An 18,500-nucleotide genomic window follows, 5' to 3' on the forward strand; every position below is an offset into this window, starting at 1 on the left:
AGTTGGGAACATTGAATAACACTATAAGAAAGGGGGGTATGCAAAGGAGCGCCAAATGTGTCATTGCTGCATGGCGCACTGAATGTGCATACGTATGTGTGTGTTTTCCCAGGTCAGCGCTTTATCCTTCACATCAGCGCAAATCATTTTGTTTGAGCGACGGAGTCGGTGGAAAGACTCGGATTCTGCGGTCGTCATCCAATGGGATGATGTGGTCAAAGGAAAACATCACTGTTGTTACATTGTTCAGCATCAAGCACACAAGCCAGCCTGGGTGAGGAAAGGTAGAACAAGCATCAAATTGTACATTTAACAATGGTCACATTCTACAAGCACATACTCACTCACACTGGAAGGTACACATTTTCTGAAATGTCGTTTTTCATGAGTCAGCAAAGAGCTTGAAACATTCTTTAGGATTTTGATTGATAAACAAGATGTCATCACTAATTTGCGGCATTTGCTGTATTAAGTGCCCCCAAAGTATTCCTAAAAAGTTATCTGCCATATCATTACACAATCACCAACATCCTGAAATGTCAATACAAGGCACAATAATCCGTGTTTTCGAGTGCCCCCAAAGTATTCCTAAAACGTTATCTGCCATATCATTACACAACCACCAACATCCTGAAATGTCAATACAAGGCACAATGAATCCGTGTTTTCAAGTACTCTTTGCCAAATTCTCCTGTCCTGACGTCCATTCTTCTGTTTTACAGTTTTGGTGAGTCTGTGCAAAATAGTATCACTTTGTTGTTCTGAGCAGTAGTGATGGTGATACCCTTATCTTTCTTAACGATACAACAGAGTTTGGCATCGCTGATACTGGAAAAGCAACGGGTTTAGGAAATAAACTCCTTTTACTGATATGCATGTATACAGAATAAAATACACTTAAGGATACAAAAAAATTTAGGTATATGTGGTCTATACTTTGCCTGATATTTTTATTTTTAGACCAATAGTTTGGTCAATACTCATGTTCTAGGTGAAAACCAGAGGGAAAAGAAGTTATTAATAAGACAATGTTATTAAACGTAATAGTGTTAAAATTGTATTTCTTATCATCACAGCACAGCTTAAATTAGATAATGACTGATTCCAACTGCTTCCCTCAAAACCCATCTCTAACCAATGGGTGAAAATATTGATATTGCAATATGAGAACCGATAGCTTTATTGGAAACCTTGGTATGGGTGTATCGATATTTAGGTATCAATCCGCGCATCAATTAGACCCACCGAGCAATTAGATTGGCACCCTGTGTGGTCATCTGTTGGTCTACGTAGGCTGCATCTTCATCTTTTGATCAATTAGTATCATCTGAACTTGCATCCACGAGGTGACGTTGCCCACCACTTCTCTAAACCTTTTTTTGTTTTTTATATGACCGCGAATGACTTTCAGCTACATCATTAGAGGACGATGACGAGATGAAGAAATCAGTGATCGTGTATGCAAATAAATAATGCCCCCTAAATGAGATGCACAAAAATCTCGGATACACAGCAGTATCACTGTCATAGTAGTCACTTAACCATATGTTTATTGTTGTGATTGTAGTTGTCGTTAGTGTATAGCTGCAGTGCATTATACTGTAAGGTGTTTCTAATATTCTGACTCTATCATATGACTAGATAAACTAATCAAAATATTGCTTTTGTGGCCAGACCTGCAGAGTTAACCTATAAATACTTCACTGAGGATGCTACTTATGTAATTGGCAACTCTATCTCTGTTAATAAACATATATAAAAAGAAATAATTTGTCCAGGATGATGATACATAAACATTTCATAACACTATATGCTGCCTATTGATATATTGCTGACGGGTGACAAAGCAGCATACGGTAACGCTGTGAATCATCAACATGCAACAAAAGGAATATCATTTTATGCTGAATCTCTGTATGGTACACCTACAATAAGTTACAAAATTATTATAATTCACTACTACTTGCTATACTGCAACCTTGTGTGTAAATCATTAACATTCTCGTTCCCCCCCGAAGTAATACACATTTTGTACCCCACGCTGTTTTGTACATTTTAATGCAATTTTATTCCCACATTTATAAAAGAGAAGCTATTTATTACAGTTATTTAAATATTGAGTTGAATTTTAATATAGCAGCACCCCCACATACGTGAAAAGTATATTAAAAATATCTGGAGTAAATCAGCCTTAAAGTGAGGACTAAAATACCAAAAATGGACCTTAGAATTCTTTTTTTGCAATTTTACATGAAATGCAATGCACAACTTGTAAAACACATGAACAGAAATTGACTTTTGTGAATACTTAGAATACCGGTACTAATATTTGAAATCCTTAAATCCTTATAAATCCTGAAATATTTGATCCTTCTCGCTCTGTCCTAATAGGAGTTACAGTATATCTTGAAGGGCATCCAGTCAGCTAGTTTGTCATTAGCATCTTTGCTTTAATATTAACACATGCGCGTGACACAACAGCTAGCCTCTCTCATTTCAATATATTTACATATCCTGGTTTAAGCAAGGTTCTTACACCATGACTGTGTATGACTGGAAGGCAGCGTATTGCTCTGTGCAGAAAGTGCGCTCAGAGCCCAGCTAATAAGAGCTGGGAGGGAATGGGTAGAGCAAACAATTTTTGAGGTAACGGGGGTGCTGTAATTTTAACCAAGTACTAGCCTGTTTAAAAAGGACATACAGTAAAAAGAGAAAAAACAAATCTCCAATTTTAGGGGTGCGAGGATTCAATTTAGGGGAGTTTGAGCACCCCCAAACATGGACTAAAAACGCCCTTGTTATACTCTACGTTCTTGCAAACATATGGGGGGGAAAAAGAAAAAGGCAACTGAAATGTCGCATGGACATAAGTATTCAGCCTCGCTTGCCATGTTTTCACCTTGACACCTGCACACCAATGTCAAAACTGATGCTCATTCATTCAGCATTACTACAATAACAGCAAGGGGTGGACAGGTTGAGTCCTGAGTCATCCTCTCCCTCAGCCAGACTTTTGGCTGCTGGCATGAAGTTTGAGGTGAAGGCTTGTCCTCCTGAGACTCTCCCACTTCAGCTCATCCCGGGTGACAGAGAGGTCGCTTTATTGTATCATTGAGCGCTTTCATCATTCTCCTCCATCTCTCCTTTAGAGTCATTGGAGTGTTCAATAATGAGTCAGCAGTTGCATCGTTCCGAGACCAACTTGGCCGAGAGCGAGGGATCCCGATGAGAGTGCAAAAGAATAATAAACTCATAAATAAGGACAACCAATGGGAAAACAAAGGGAAAGCAAGTAAAGGGGAAACAAAGGCGACTTGCCGACACATTGAAAGTGGTGGCTAATTGCGATATATTTTTATTTTTTTCCAGCCATTGTGTGGATTGCGAATGTGTAAACCCAAGGGGGAGTTGTGTTTGTGTGTGCATCAGTGGCGAATGTGTGTTTGCATACCTCTGGGTTTCTGGTGCTGTTCTTTTTTAAGTTGCCCACCCTGCGGTACCAGTGGGAGTCTTACCATTAGCTATGGCTGGGCCACCAGTGAGTTGGGTGGGGTACAGAGGGGCCCACTTGTGAGGGAATTAGGAACAAATTGGGATTGCCACACACCCATGAGGGCTTGGAAGCAGTCTCTGAGGAAGTATGGAGTTTGTAGCTGAGAAATGCCCGAATGCACACGGATGAATACTGAGACCGAGTGTTCGTTATAATTTGCCCTCAGAACAAGTGGGTTGATTTAATCTCTTGCTCTTCCTCTTTTGATTCCAAACTCCAAGAAATGAAAGTAAAATGACACGAGTTTAATCAGGCAGCTGTTGTGGGTCACAAAGACCTTAAGATTCGTATCTGTCAGTCATAGAGAGAAGAAGTCATTAATCAGTGATGAGTCACATGGCTCTCTCTGAGAAATCCACCCATCTTTTAATTCTTAGAGTGGAAAAGAAATGTTATGATGAATGGAAAATAATCAGATGTAAATATTTTGGGGGGTAACCTTTGACCCGTGACTGTCACATGCCATCTTAGCGCTCAGATGTTATTTGTTTGTCGAGCTGTCTCTGATAGAAATGTCCGGATTCCGATTCAGATGTCCTCAATCAACGTATTAATTGAGAAGGATGATGATGCAAGGTCCATTACTTTTTCTGTAATACCAGCTAGCAAATGAAAGCGGGCTAATTCTCCGTTGTGGATGCCTTGTTTTTCTATATGGTGGATTTGCGGTCAGCACATATTAAGTAGAGTCTTTTAAAAGTGAAGCAGTGTAAGCATTTGGGGTAAAGTACCCAATCTGAATAAAAGCAATGGACACGGTGTCATAGCGGGAATTTTTTTTACTGTACATTCAATTTGTTGTCAGTTAAAATGATTCCCTGAGCCTCAGTTCACGCAACTTCCATCTCGATGGATGGAAAATTAGTATTCTAAGAAGTTCTCTGTCGAAAATATTAAATACATGGAACCTATTGGCCACTGCACAAGTCTTAAATGCATTGTATTGTTCAGTAGCAACTCCACAGTAGGTGTAAAGGGAAGGTGAGGAGTATGGGGGGTTGGGAGAAACAGTGGCCCACCAGATGGCAAAGTTTTTCTTTCCTTCTAATGTCTGTTTTGTATTTATTACAGAGGACTATTTCAACTTATTCTTTATATGTTATCTCATTTCTTTATCCATGGGCCCTGTTCTGTCAGTCCCTAGTTTGTCATTCAACAGCCAAGTGGGCGTGTCCGGAATATGCTACCTCATTTTGCCCCTCTGTAAATGTGACACTTCTAATGAGGCCCTATCAGCTCTGCCCAGCAAAAAGTGACTGTGTGAATGCATGACCAGGAGCAAGAATATAGTGTCTGCCAGCTAGATGATTAACATTTAGTTTGGGTTAGGTTAGGTCGATACATTTTGACATAAAAAAATCATATATCACAGCCAGCAAATATTATGTACAGTCGGGCATTTAAAGTACTGTAAAATGTAGTTATTATGATGATTAATTTAATGATTTGTGCTTTCTATATATGTAATCTGTACCAGAAAATAAAATGTACTTAATATATTACACTTAGGTGGTTGTTGCTTTACAAATTTGTTTTTAGAAAATAATAATAATAATGCATTACACTTACATAGCACTTTTCATGATACTCAAAGATGCTTTACAATTGCACCACAGCCACACCCTGGTGGTGGTAAGCTACTAGTGTAGCCACAGCTGCCCTGGGGCAGTCTGATGGAAGCGTGACTGCCATTCTGCCCCTACGGCCCCTCCGACCACCACCAAACAATCCAACCACATTAATGCATGGGCAAAGTGGGTTAAGTACCTTGCCTGGGACACAACTACGACATCTGTGCCACACCGCCCAAAAAAATAAAAAATAAATAAAAAGCCCCAAATTCATTTTACATGTTGCGCTGGTCTTTGTCAAACAGTATTGGACTAAATGACCACATATGTCCTTGAATTTTTCTATGGTATAAACAGTCCAGCGTTCAATACCAGTACCCCCTCTATAAAAATGTCTTTTTCAGTGACCTCATACTTCATTCATCATACTTTCTTACACCCCACAGTACTTTACCTGGACTCACTGGAGGCCTTTGTGTCGTGTAGCACCAGGCCACAAAGCAGCATGGTGATTGGCTGGAGGGAGAAGGACAGCAAGAGCCTACGAGTGACCTCTTTTTTTACAAAGAGAGGAGTATGGGACGTAGACCATCACCATGAACTGAAGCTGATTGGTAAGCTAATTAATAGGTTTATAATGGGCTGTAGCCATGAGCCCATCTGCAACTTATGTTATTTTTACCGTCTATTTCTATTTCAACTACAAATCATAATGACATAATTTTGTTCTCATAAGGCCTTACAGCCCATCACCATCTGTTCCACTACGAAAACTTCAACTTGGAAAAAAACGTTAAACTTATTGCATATTCTGTGTACTAACGTGCCATATGGTTTGGTTCACAAGTCTGTCTCTGAAAGGTATGTTGTAAAAGGCAACTCTAAAAAGCGATTGGATGAATGCCTTGTTGTTACATCTGTTATGGGCCAACTCGATCAACAAGTTGAAGGGTAGTGCTATTTGACAAAGAAGAAAAATGTCTTCTCTGTCCAGTTCTGATAAAATTGCTGCTATGACAGCATTCATGTCGATCTCTTTTTTTTTTTTTTTTTTGTTTCTGTGAGGTTTAAATCATGCTTGGAAATTCAACCCCTCAAATATGTTGACTGGACTTCTCAATCTTTGCCCATTCAGCCACTTTGATAATTGACAAAAATAGTTTTACAACATTGCAAACAGCCATCTAACAAGGCAATAGTATTGCTATGTTGTCATATGACAATTCCTTACCTTGTCTAATTTGATGGTATGGGATTGTTTGTAGCCACTGCAGGTATAGATCATCAGGTTCTTTTGTGGAACTCTTACATGACCTCCCAGCCAGTGCACGTATTCACTGGCCACCTTGCCCCAGTTATGGCTGTTCGCTTCCTGCAAAAGAAAAAACAACTGCTAAGCTACTCCAGAGATAAGGTATAAGTGTGTGTGTGTGTGTATGTGTGTGTGTGTGTGTGTGTGTGTGTGTGCACAGTAAAGAAAAATGACTACTGAGAATATTTGTATTATTAATTTTGATACCTTACTGCAGAGGAATAGGAAGATTTGTTTCACACTGCTGCCTCAATTTATTAAAATTATGAGTAGATTTTCTTCCAAGTCTGCTTTCTTTCTGTTGCACAAATAATGTTGTTGCTGCTGTCTCTTCCTCCTGTTGCAGCACTGTACATGTTTGCCTTCTCTTTTGGATTTTCTGAAGGGAATAAATATTTTAGAGGTGATTTATGTTCCATCTGCCTTTTTCTTAAACACCATCTGCCACTGCACGAAGCTTTGAAAGCTTTACCACACTTTCCTCTGGAAGTGTTCCTGCACCAGAGACATTCATCTTGTTTGGTGCCATAAACCAATATGGCAGACTTCTCATTAGGAGGCACTCTGAGGCATGCCGTGCAAAAACTGGGGTAGAGCGGACATCCATCTTTGGTCATTTTTGGTTTTTTTTGTTACTCTGATTATTTAAAAAAATATTGTCAAACTAATATTACAGTTTATTTGTGTAAATGTAGTCAACCTTGAACTTTAACGTAAACACCCAGCATGTATTTTCTTTGTCTAGGTTCTGTGTTTATGGGATGTTTCAAGTCAGCTCTGTATTCACCGACTGGATGGAGTTTTCCCAGCGACACAGGAGGACGCGCACACACTCCTGCTCCTGATCGAAGAGCGCCAACTCCTGCTGCTCACCTTCAACAGCCTGCTGGTCTTGCTAGAGAGCACGAAGGAGGAGACAAGGACCAGCAGTCACGAGCACCCTGTCACCTGTGTGCTTTACAACAGTCTTTTCAGACATGTGAGGGATTTACCAACTGACTGACTGATAGACGGACTAACAGATTGATGGACTGACTGATTGACGACTGACTGTTGAACGGACTGACTGACTAGCTGACGGACTGACTGTGGACGCATTGATGGTCTGCCCAACATTCTGATGCATGGATGGACTGACTCACTGACGGACAGATCGATCGATGAATGGACTGACGAACTGAACAATTTACTGACCGACCGACAGATGAACTGATGGACGGCCTGACTGCAATCAGAACAGATGATTTTTGTGCTTGGCCGAGGTAATAACTCGACAGTAGGGAGTTAAATTCAGTTCAAGTTTGGTAGAATAAATTTTCAGATAACATTATTTTGTAATCCCTTTAGCCACGTCCTTGTGTCTGAAATGCAAAGGAGATAAAAGGGAGAAAATAGAGAGCTTTCCCTTTTGTCTCAGATTTTTGGGGTTTTCGAAAATACACCTTCCATTTGAATACATTTGCATTTGACAGCAACATTTAATAATTTACCCCTGGCTTAGCATGGCAGTAAATCTGATGCATACATGACATGTCAGAATCCTTAAAAATCTTCATTTCTCAGCACGTAACACAATCATTAAAAGTCATTTCTCGCCACATAGCAGAGAGCGAACTGCTTTCAATGATTGATATCTCTGACTTTCTCTCTCTCGCTGCAGGTAATAAGCAGCGACACCGGCTCCTCTGTGATCTGCTGGCTGGCTGACACGGGCCAAAAGGTTAAGCAAATCCACCATTGCCATGGCAATGCGGAGATCTCCACCATGGCTTTGGATGGCACGCAGACCCGGCTGTTCACTGTAGGCACTGACGGAGAGGTTAAAGTGAGTGAACATGCACACACAACACACACTGTCTCAAAATTACCAGTAGTTATGTATTTGGTGTTCTAACCTGCATAAACAATTACACACATTTACAGTATTTTTAGCTCTATTATGCAGATGTGAACCACAATGCGCTTGGCTCTTCAAAACACCCGAGCAGTGGGGAAAACACAAACAATTCCTAGTTGGGAATGATAATTCTGCGTGTAGTAATTAATAATAATCAACCACATCAGCTCTTCTCTTTAAATCATCTGCACGACATCCAGATTTCGTCAACAACGATGCAGCGGTTAAGCAGTCGGATAATTATTAAACGAGAGACCCAAAACTCTGTTTCCACCTTTCTCATCATCCTCATGTCTCCTGCAGGTGTGGGACTTCAATGGCCGTTGCCTCCACATAATGAACGTTGCCCTGGGCAAGGCTGCGGCCATCTCGCAAGTTCTGCTGCTGAGGACGAACCTCCTGGTGATGGGTTGGGAGAGGTACTTGGGAGGTGTCATTTTGACCATTTGTTTACACAGCAATGGTGATTGGGAGCCTGAAAATGCAAACATTTGAAAGTGGTCTGAAGTTCTTGGAAAAAGGACGGTTTCTGTCTCAATAGCAAAAATGGTAGCCTGTAAAATTGGAGGACACGTCCTTGCCTGTTATGCTTTGGCTTTTGCTAGTACATAAAAACTAAAACAACAGAGACCGCAGAGCTATTGCAGTGTCAGTGCTGCTGATAATGATGGGTTTGTTAGGGCTTCTTCGACAAGGTGTACTAATTTTACTATACCACCACTTACTGTACGAATGTCAAATTCCAAGCCCATGCATACTACTTGCACAGGGACAGGCACTAACAAAAAAAAAAACAACCTAACGTTTAATGTATTAAAACAAGGGTCACCAACATGGTGCTTGCAGGCACGTTCACTTCCTATGGATGTTGTCGAAGTGATCATTTGAAAATTTCGACACACTGTCAAGTGCTATTGACGGAGAATTTGTGTCCAAACTTTTGCCTGGTAGTGTAGATGAATATAATGAATTATTAATGATAACATAATTAAAGGTTATTTAATCAAATGTGTTATTTCAGAAGTGTATATCAAGCTGGTAGCCCTTCACATTAATCAGTACCCAAAAAGTAGCTCTCAGTTTAAAAAACCAGACCCCTGTATTAGAAGAATTCACTTTCTGTGATGTAATCGTGTTTTTCTTGTATAACGTCCGCATCCCACCCGATGTCACTTCCTCTGTTAGTCTTTTGAGTGTGTTGTTTTCGAAACACATTCTTCACGACTTCCGCGCCTCACCACACCGCTTGCTGTCTCCCTCTGTAGGAGGTTGACAGTATTCCGCCGGCATTCCTTCGCCAAGTTTCACGTTGACCCTTCAGAGTGGAAGGGCAATGTTCATCATCGTGCTGAAGTGCTCTGTGCCGCCTTCCAACCACCACAGACTCTAGTCACAGGTGTGTGTGTGCGTGTGTGTGGTGTTTTTTTTTGTCAAAACATGTCCTTTTCCATTCCCATAAAATGCCAATAATAAAAGTAATGACAATGCATTTTATTCTTTTGTAAGATTACATTTATTCGACCCACAAGAGTCTTTTGCGTCAGTCACAAACTGGCTAGCCACTATATACTGTAACATACTGTATCCCATCATTGATACTGTAAACATTAAAAAAATCATTCCAGAATGCAGATTTAATAAGCAGAAAATGTAGCAGAATGTAAATTTAAATCACACATCACAATAATCGTTCCTTAAATTGTCCAAATCACACAGGTTAGTTTGCTGAAACTGCTTTTTTATTGGCGATATATGATTAACACATTTACACATTTTCTGAGTTTTATAATTGTATTCAAACTGCAAAGAAACGTTTGATTTATTTATTTATTTATTTTTTTATAGTTAACTAATTGGGACACAAATTTGTGTGTTACTTTTCCCATCTCAGTCTGCTAGTAGCATGGGTGTCAAACTCAAGGCCCGGGGACCAGATCCAGCCCGCCACATCATTTTATGTGGCCTGCGAAAGCAAATCATGTGTGTCAATTTTCATGATTCTTTCTGAAATCTGGACCAAATTTCAAAACAGTCATACCTAATGAATAATAACGTTGAGATATTGCAAGCATTTTTGTTGTTGTTACCAAATCACCTTTTACAGTAATTTGAACAATAGTTGAACAAAGTATTATCCTTGACTTCTTATTTCAAAATTTGTTAATTATCAATTTGTTGTTTATATGTAATAATATGATGAGGCACTTAAACCTTTATAAGGTATCGCAGTCAGTGGCCCTCTGAGGCAAACCGCAACTACAATATGGCCCGCAACAAAAATTAGTTTGACACCCTTGTAAAACAAATATTGTATAATATATACAGTATTACTACATTTGCTTTTTGCATTTACATTTACAAGTAGCAAAGCTATATTCCTTTATTATCTATCTTGTGTGGTTGTAGTAAAATTAGCCAAAAATATTTATTTAATGAAGGATTGTTGGTTTATTAATCTATCAAACAACACTTACAAGGTGCTATATTCTTGACATTGTAAGTGTGATTCTAAAGGTGAGAGCCAAGAATTGTTGTGGTCTGTGGCTTATGATTAATGTGAGTGCCACAATCTATTGGCACTAATATAATAAAGTACTTTCATAACTTCCTCGCAAGTTTCTTGATCAAAGTAGACTTTCATTTAAAAGTGTGCGTATGCATTGTCATACAAGTGATTGTCTAACTATGTATCGTCATTCTCTTTTCTTTGTAAGTTAAAATTTAATGACTTAAATGAATAATGGGTCTGTGGGGGTGGGCATTATGGAGAGGAATGGGCAGATGAAAAGAGAGAGAAGATTTAGAAATGAAAATAATTCCGCGAAAAGCACAAGTGAAATAAGGAGCAATTATGCGCTGATGAAATGAAGTGTGGTTGTTATGAAAGGAGTCTTTCTCTACATACAGTTGCTTTCATGAGTGTCTGCATGCATGATTAAACAGACAGACATTATTTTAGGTGCCCGATGGGCGCATACTGTCACACAATAGCTTGCATTCAAGAATAAGATGAGGACGAGAACTGAACATTTTCTCCACAGTTACTTGAAATGAAATCACTAAAATACAGTGAATATCACTACATAGAGACACTGGAGCTGCATCTTGTACAACATTTGCTTCATTTCCAAACACAAATTCATTTTGTATTTACACTTCACACAAAGATTCTGAATTGTGTAGTATATCACCTCTTTGCTTTGCTTAACCCAATGATGATTATACATAGGCTGCACAATGTACTAAAAGTCTGCCCTTACATCCTTAAAATACAGCTCAGGTTTGTTTGATACTTTCAGTGAGGAATTAATTTAACAATATTTTTATTAATGTGGATGTAGGTTGAAGTGGTGTTTCTAATATTTTTTAAGGTGTTTCTAATATTTTGGTTACCCCAGGCAAGGAGCATAGTAGCAAAACCACCTCAATTCAGGATAAAGGACACTAGAATATTATTGTAGCTTTTGGCTCTTTTGCCTGCCCCAAAATGAAAATGACCAAGTTCTGTATTTTCAGCCCTGCAACCCTGCCTTTTGCCCAAAGTCAGTTAGGATAGGCTCCAGCACATCCGTGACACTAGTGAGGATAAGTGGTAAAGAAAATGGATGGATGGATGGATGCGATTGGGCAATGTCTCGCTGAGTGTTCTTAACTCCTGTTTTGATGCCAGTGTTTTATTGATCAGCATTGTGCTGCCCATACTATTGCTGGTTGCAGCCAATCAGTGGTGTGTCATATAAACTCTCAATGTAAAAGCAAAAGGAACCAAAGCCATTTTGTGTTGGTTAAAACGAATTTGAGTTTGTTTAAAAAAAGTTAATGTGTGAGAACATCTTGAGTTGTATCACTTAAGGCTTCAGTTCTCGTGTAGCAGAGTATGTGAGCAGAGTGCAGGCATCCGTTAAACACCTGCTCTGGCCTTCGAAGACACAACAGCTCCTGAGATAAGTAAGGAGAAAGATAAATTTAGGGCTGTGGGGGTGGAAACTAAGATAAGAGTGGGTGTTCTCAGCGCTGCAGGGAAAAGGGTTTGGAAGTAATTAATGGTTTGTGCTGGAACAAAAGCTCGATTCAGGAGATTCGTAAGTAACTTGGAAACTTTGCCCCAAAATTCCTCCAGGTTTTCCTCCATGTTTTCTTGTTATCGCCTTCATCTCATGGTTAGATAACTATTATTACATCTATGGATTAATGTTGATTTTTATTTTTTGGGCCGAGGAATCTGTGGTTGGGAGTTCTGCTTATTTTCTTATTTCATTTAATTCATAACCTGCTATCACTCAGGCAACAGGCCTCACTATATTGACACCTCTTGAGAACTTGGCAGCTTGTCAGATGAATGCAAATAATGTATTTCATGAATACTATTTTCTTAGGTATAAACTCAATTTCCTCACCCCACTGGGTCATTTCTTTGGTGTGGCAACTTTGGAAACCTTTTACTGTTGTGGCATATTTATTCAGAAGTCCATTGGGCATAAAGATAATGTTTAAAAACCCGGTGAGGCCTGTCATTTTGCTTTGCTTCATTAGTGTATAGCCCTTGAGGGCGAGGAACCATATTTGATGACTTAAAGCCACAAATCATCCAGTCAGTAAAGACAGCTAATGGTAATGAAAAGAATGCATATTAGTTTTACTCTATTATTATAGGGACCAAACCCTGACACAGACAGCAAAAGTCTTTGAATTGATGTCCCCCAAAAGGTTAATAATTCCCTATAGATGCCACAAGATGGTGGCAAAGCACTTCTTTTGTCGAAATGAAGCTTATCCACTCACTTCAACATAGTTCCTTGGTTGTGCCAAGATGCCCAAAGAAAGTGGCCAACAGAAGTGGGTAGAGAAGCCAAAATTGTACTCGAGTAGGAGTACTGTTACTTTGTAATAATATAACTCAAGTAAAAGTAAAAGGTAATCCTTCAAATAATTACCAGTACTAAGTGGAAAAAAACTGCCCAAGAAAAAAACCAGACCCAAAAAAAAAAACCTTCCTCAGTCTCCTGAAACAATAGTAATGGTAATACAGAAAATGGATCTGGGCTGTATGAATAATGCAGGCGAACCGCTGTACACACCTCCATTAACAACCTGTAAAATGATAAGATTAAGTTATTTGTCAAGCACAAAATAATGTAGAGTTAGTCGCTGGAGACAGATGTTGAGTTGTATCTTTAAAGTTGTATCCCTCTGTTCAATTAAAAAAAAAAAAAAAAAAAAACATTTGCCCTGTTTGATGATGATTGGATAAATGTTTAATAGCCGGTGTATTTTTGCCGCCAAAATAAAAATGTGCAGGAAGTCGTGATGGAGAGATTATAGTGTGGAACAACAACACGGAAAAAGCTCTGAGGAAACTGCAGCTGCCGGCCAAACATGAAGAATTCAGTAAGCAGCCAGGTCTCATGTGCGCACACGCACGAACACACATACACATTTTCACACTCCCACTACTCTCACTTGTTCAGATGTTAATACAAAAGAGCTTCAGATAAATTTGAGATGTACTAAATCTGTAGAGAGACAGCAAGATGGCGCAGAAAATTGATGAATAGATATGTCGATGACATTTTAGCATTTTTTTAAGAGCCACCTTTGTTGCATGTGTTTCCTAAAATAGTTTTGTATCTACTGTCATTTTTGTCTCCTAGGGAAAACTGAGTATTCCCTAGACGCCCTCGCTAAATTGTCGTTTTTACAAGGTCGGACCGCTGCACAAATAACAACTGGTAAAGTAGAGTGTGCGGAATTGATTCTGCTTTCATCGTTAGTGTTTTTGCATGACTTGTCGATGTGCATTTCTTCACTGTCACTGTGCTGTAGCAAAGTCACTCAAATGGATGTAGCCTTGGCATGTTTAATAATAAGTTATTATTATTATTATCAAATCGCAGTTTCAAATGTAAAGAGGATATTGGATCAACAGTTGATTGCTTGTGTTAAATTGAGAAATGTAGAGGAAAGTATTTCAAGTGTACATGCATTGAGACTCTTGCTGCTGTTTTTTTTGTAGCTGCTATCAACTAGTAATGTTTTAACAAATATTTAATGACTGTGGCTGCTGAATTTATGGCCCTATCTCCAAAGACGGAGGGCGGCTGCTGGGCATAATCTGCTGTGTTACTTTTTTATTCATATTTATTCCACTTTTCATAATTCTATGACTTTATTCTCGTGGTGAAACATTTTGTTATTGCCAAAATAAAGTACCCCTTCATTGTAAGAGTAACAACAATACATTGTACACAACTGCAATGTTTTCTTTCCGCCGATAAGGGTAGTAAAAGTTATCTGTGATGTTTTTATTTCTCTTAGGTGGCGCCGACTTGGTGTCATGCACCAGTTCCGGGATGGTCAGGCTCTGGAACACGGTCCACGGCCATCTCGTGGGACAGTTCGAGGCCCGCAAGCCGCAACTAGGCTCTATTGTCATGACTGTCAGCCCCTGTGGAAAGCTTCTAGTCACAGCAGATTGGGAGGGCACGATCAAGACATGGGACGTAGAGGTACTAAACAGAGAGTTGCTGCTGATTCTTTCATTTAAACAACTGAGATGTACCAGCTTCAGGTCATGCACAAGCAGCACAAATCACAAATGGATCATTTGACAGATATCCAAGCAATTGAACACAAGAAATATGATTGCTCCTAAATGCACAATTTGTAATAGACCTTCAACCTAACTTAAAATTACGGTCTGACGCAACTGGCACATTGTACATTTTGTCTTAACCATCACAAAAACTACAAGCTGATAAATCAGAAGGTGTAGACTGGATGTTAGTTGCACACAAGAGCAAACAAACAATGGCAAGGAAATTGATCAAAATAACCATTGTGGAGCAGAGTATTTCGGATAAGTCCAAAGAGAATCTGGTGAAGTAAATACACTATATCACTCAGATACAAGACAGTTGGGTAATTCAAAAGTATTGGGCAAGATTTTGTTGGTTCCCACAAAAATAGGTACAGGTAAAGCTAATCAGACCAGCATGGAAGGAGAAGACAAACAAATAGTTCATAACCATCAAAAATGTTAACTAAAACACTGCCCAACACACTGAAACAGTAGTTTTAGTAACACGGTCAAAGGTTGATTTTTGGTATCTGAAGAATTAGTTGTCTGATATTTCAGACAGTATTACAGTAAAATGACAGCCTTTCAAGTATTACAGCCAAAATATTCAGACAATAAATCTTTGTGGCTGAATTCAGATGTCTGAGGCTCATTTTGCTCCCAGTTTAATTTATGGACATGTATGTGTGTAGCAGGGCTGAAGAAGTTGGGCAAGCTCAGCGCTCTGGTTCAAATTCTGTCCCACGGCAAATGGGCTTTGGGATCAGCTGGATGACTTGAACATTTGCACTGTGTTATGCACTCAAAATGCAGTGCAGTGCAGTTTACCGTTGCATCTCATTAAGACACCATGCCGTAGTTTGTGTTCATCACAATAGGCGCACTTGTGTTGTGTGTAACCTTCTTTGCCTATTGTATGCCTGAAGTATGACATTTAACTTCAATAAATTGATGGCCTTTAACAAGACAACAAGGACCAAAACAACCCATTGCAAATGAAATGTCTGTGTTTTCTTAAATAAAACAATCAGTATTTTTGATAACCACAGATGAACATAAAGGTTAAGTCCGTTGTTGAGAACATTTTCTTTCAGTCCTCCTAATGTGCTCAACCAATTTGCCTTAACACATAAACTTATACTGGGGTGTTTGTCTAATACTGCTTAGTGTGGCTTATAACAAGTACACAGTGAGTGACGTTACGACCAATCGGTGGTGCTGCGTTTAATGTCTGACAATGTCTGTCGAGACCGCCTCGTGATTGCATACAATCTGCAACGGTGACCGACACTTCCATCAGACCACGGACCTAAACGGAAACACGTGTAACAGCCCAGGAGGACATGCAGACTTCCTTACTATTTGAAAATCTCAGACAAACATTTTTTGTAGGCCCCCAAATATTGACATGCAGGTATGACACATCTTTTTCATTTTCCACAGAAATGAATAATCCTCTTGAGAAGAATCCTAGTGACTCATTCCACCAGCAAAATGATATTAGGGGGGACCTCTTGAAAATGAGGTGGTACATCTCATGGGGTCTATCCTTATACCAACTTCTTCCAGTATTAAACCAGCCGTACACCGATCGACTAGACCAAACTCACACAGTGTGTGTGTGTGTGTTTACGTTTTCATGGGCCATACCAATGTAAAGTATTTGCCCACCTGCCTTGATTTGCATACGAGTTGAAGTGACATCCCATTCTTAATCCATAGGGTTTAATATGATGTCTGTTCACCTTTTTCAGCAATAACAGCTTCAACTCTTCTGGGAAGGCTTTCCACAAGGGTTAAAAGTGTGTTTATGTGAATTTTTGACCATTCTTCCAGAAGCGTATTTGTGCGGTTACACACTGATGTTTGACGAGAAGGCCTGGCTCTCAATCTCTGCTCCAATTCATCCCAAAGGTTGCCTGTTGGGTTGAAGTGAGAACTCCGTTCAGGCCAGTCAAGTTTATCCAAATGCCATGCTTGGAGATGGCCCCTTCCTGCTTCGCCATGACTGTGCACCACCAGTGCACAAAGCAATGTCCATAAAAACCTGAATGAGAGCGTTTGGTATCTATGAACTTGACCGGCCCACAAAGAGTCCTGACCTCAACTGAACAGAATACCTTTGAGGTGAATTAGGGCGAAGACTGAAAGGCAAGCCTTGTTGTCCAACATCAGCGTGTGACCTCAAAAAGGCGCTTCTAGAAGAATGGTCAAAGATTTCCATGAATACACTTCTAAATCCTGTGGAATGCCATATACAGTATATGTACATATATACAGTATATGTACATATATACCGTAGCAGAGAGTTTTACGACTTGCTTGCCAAATACTTATAGTAAGAAAGACTTGACTTGAGAGTTGGTAGCCAAGAGACTTGACTTTGACTTGAACTCCATGTCTTAACAAAGTCATCTCATTTACAGTTGGAAATCTGCATTTTAATTAAGAATGGGCATTTTTTTGAAAGAAAGAAAGAGAGGTTTTTTTGGGGGGCGGGTCATTCGCACCAACCTGGCAACACATTTTGCATTGTTGTGCACTTGCCAGTGTGAAGTAGCACCTTCATGAACAACAATGGAAGGAGCTCCAAAGATAATACAATTTGAATTCAAGGACTATGTTGTTGATGAAGTCTTTAAAAAGAGGATGGCAACCTGCATGTTTTGCAACTCGCGCATTAAAGACAACAACAATGACTAACCCTATCCCAACAACTTCATCTGTGAATACAAAACTCAAAAAGACAGGTAAGATAATGTAACAGTTTAGCTAGGTGGTCAAATATAAGTAGAATACACCGGTTTGGGAAGACTAAAAATAAAAATGTGATTGTGAATGTTTTAGTACGGCTAGGTAATGTAAATAAGGGTGGGAGGGTTTATGATAACTGTCCGAACCTTTCGTTTTGGTTCATATAGGCACGCAAAACTATCTCTTTTTTTCCCTCTCTCTCGTTTACTAATGAGGCGAAGTGTTGTGAACTCCAGAGCAGAAAGTAGTGCCTAAAATATAATGCAGAAGATGTGAAGCGGCGTAGCTAGTTGTGGAGTTTAAAAAAAAAAAAAAAAAAAAAAGCTGAAGCATTCAGAGTTCCTTTCACTGGAGCTCAGGTGCTAATATTTTTGATATTTCCAACTTTGTGGGAACAGTTTGGAGATTTCCCCTTCCTATTCCAACATGACTGGGCATCAGTGCACAAATCAAGGTTCATAAAGACATGGATAAGAGAGTTTGGTGTGGGTGAACTTGACTGGCCTGCACAATGCTGACCTCAACCCTATGGAACACTTTTGGATGATTAGAGCGGAGACTGAGAGCCAGGCTTTCACGTCCAACATCAGTGTGTAACTTCACAAATGCACTTGTGGAAAAATGGTCATAAATTCCCATAAACACACACATAAATCTTGTGGAAAGCCTTTCCGGAAGAGTTTAAGATGTTATAATTTCAGAGGGTGGACCGATGTCTTATTAAACCCTCAGGATTAAGAATTGGATGTCACTTAAATTCATACCTGAGTCAAGACAGATCAGGCAATATAGTGTAGATTGAAATGAATGAAACAAAATATTATGTTGTCTCTCAA

The 18,500-nt window shown here is 39.4% G+C and overlaps 1 protein-coding gene across 5 annotated transcripts in view; it reads left to right on the plus strand.

Annotated features, from left to right (window-relative positions):
- The window catches only part of LOC133405004 (WD repeat-containing protein 49-like), a 39,606-nt gene that overhangs the window by 8,155 nt on the left and 12,951 nt on the right, over window positions 1-18,500 (plus strand). For 4 of the 5 annotated variants that reach the window (XM_061681598.1, XM_061681597.1, XM_061681596.1 and 1 more), the window contains 10 exons: window positions 113-284; window positions 5,571-5,738; window positions 6,390-6,538; window positions 7,182-7,415; window positions 8,097-8,261; window positions 8,637-8,752; window positions 9,599-9,729; window positions 13,632-13,721; window positions 13,985-14,062; window positions 14,649-14,839. In XM_061681598.1, coding sequence (XP_061537582.1) covers window positions 113-284; window positions 5,571-5,738; window positions 6,390-6,538; window positions 7,182-7,415; window positions 8,097-8,261; window positions 8,637-8,752; window positions 9,599-9,729; window positions 13,632-13,721; window positions 13,985-14,062; window positions 14,649-14,839 — 1,494 coding nt within the window. The remainder of the gene's footprint in view (window positions 1-112; window positions 285-5,570; window positions 5,739-6,389; window positions 6,539-7,181; window positions 7,416-8,096; window positions 8,262-8,636; window positions 8,753-9,598; window positions 9,730-13,631; window positions 13,722-13,984; window positions 14,063-14,648; window positions 14,840-18,500) is intronic. The other variant, XM_061681599.1, reaches the window with a different exon arrangement.

This window comes from Phycodurus eques, chromosome 7 (genome assembly GCF_024500275.1).
Source record: "Phycodurus eques isolate BA_2022a chromosome 7, UOR_Pequ_1.1, whole genome shotgun sequence".
NCBI lineage: Eukaryota > Metazoa > Chordata > Actinopteri > Syngnathiformes > Syngnathidae > Phycodurus > Phycodurus eques.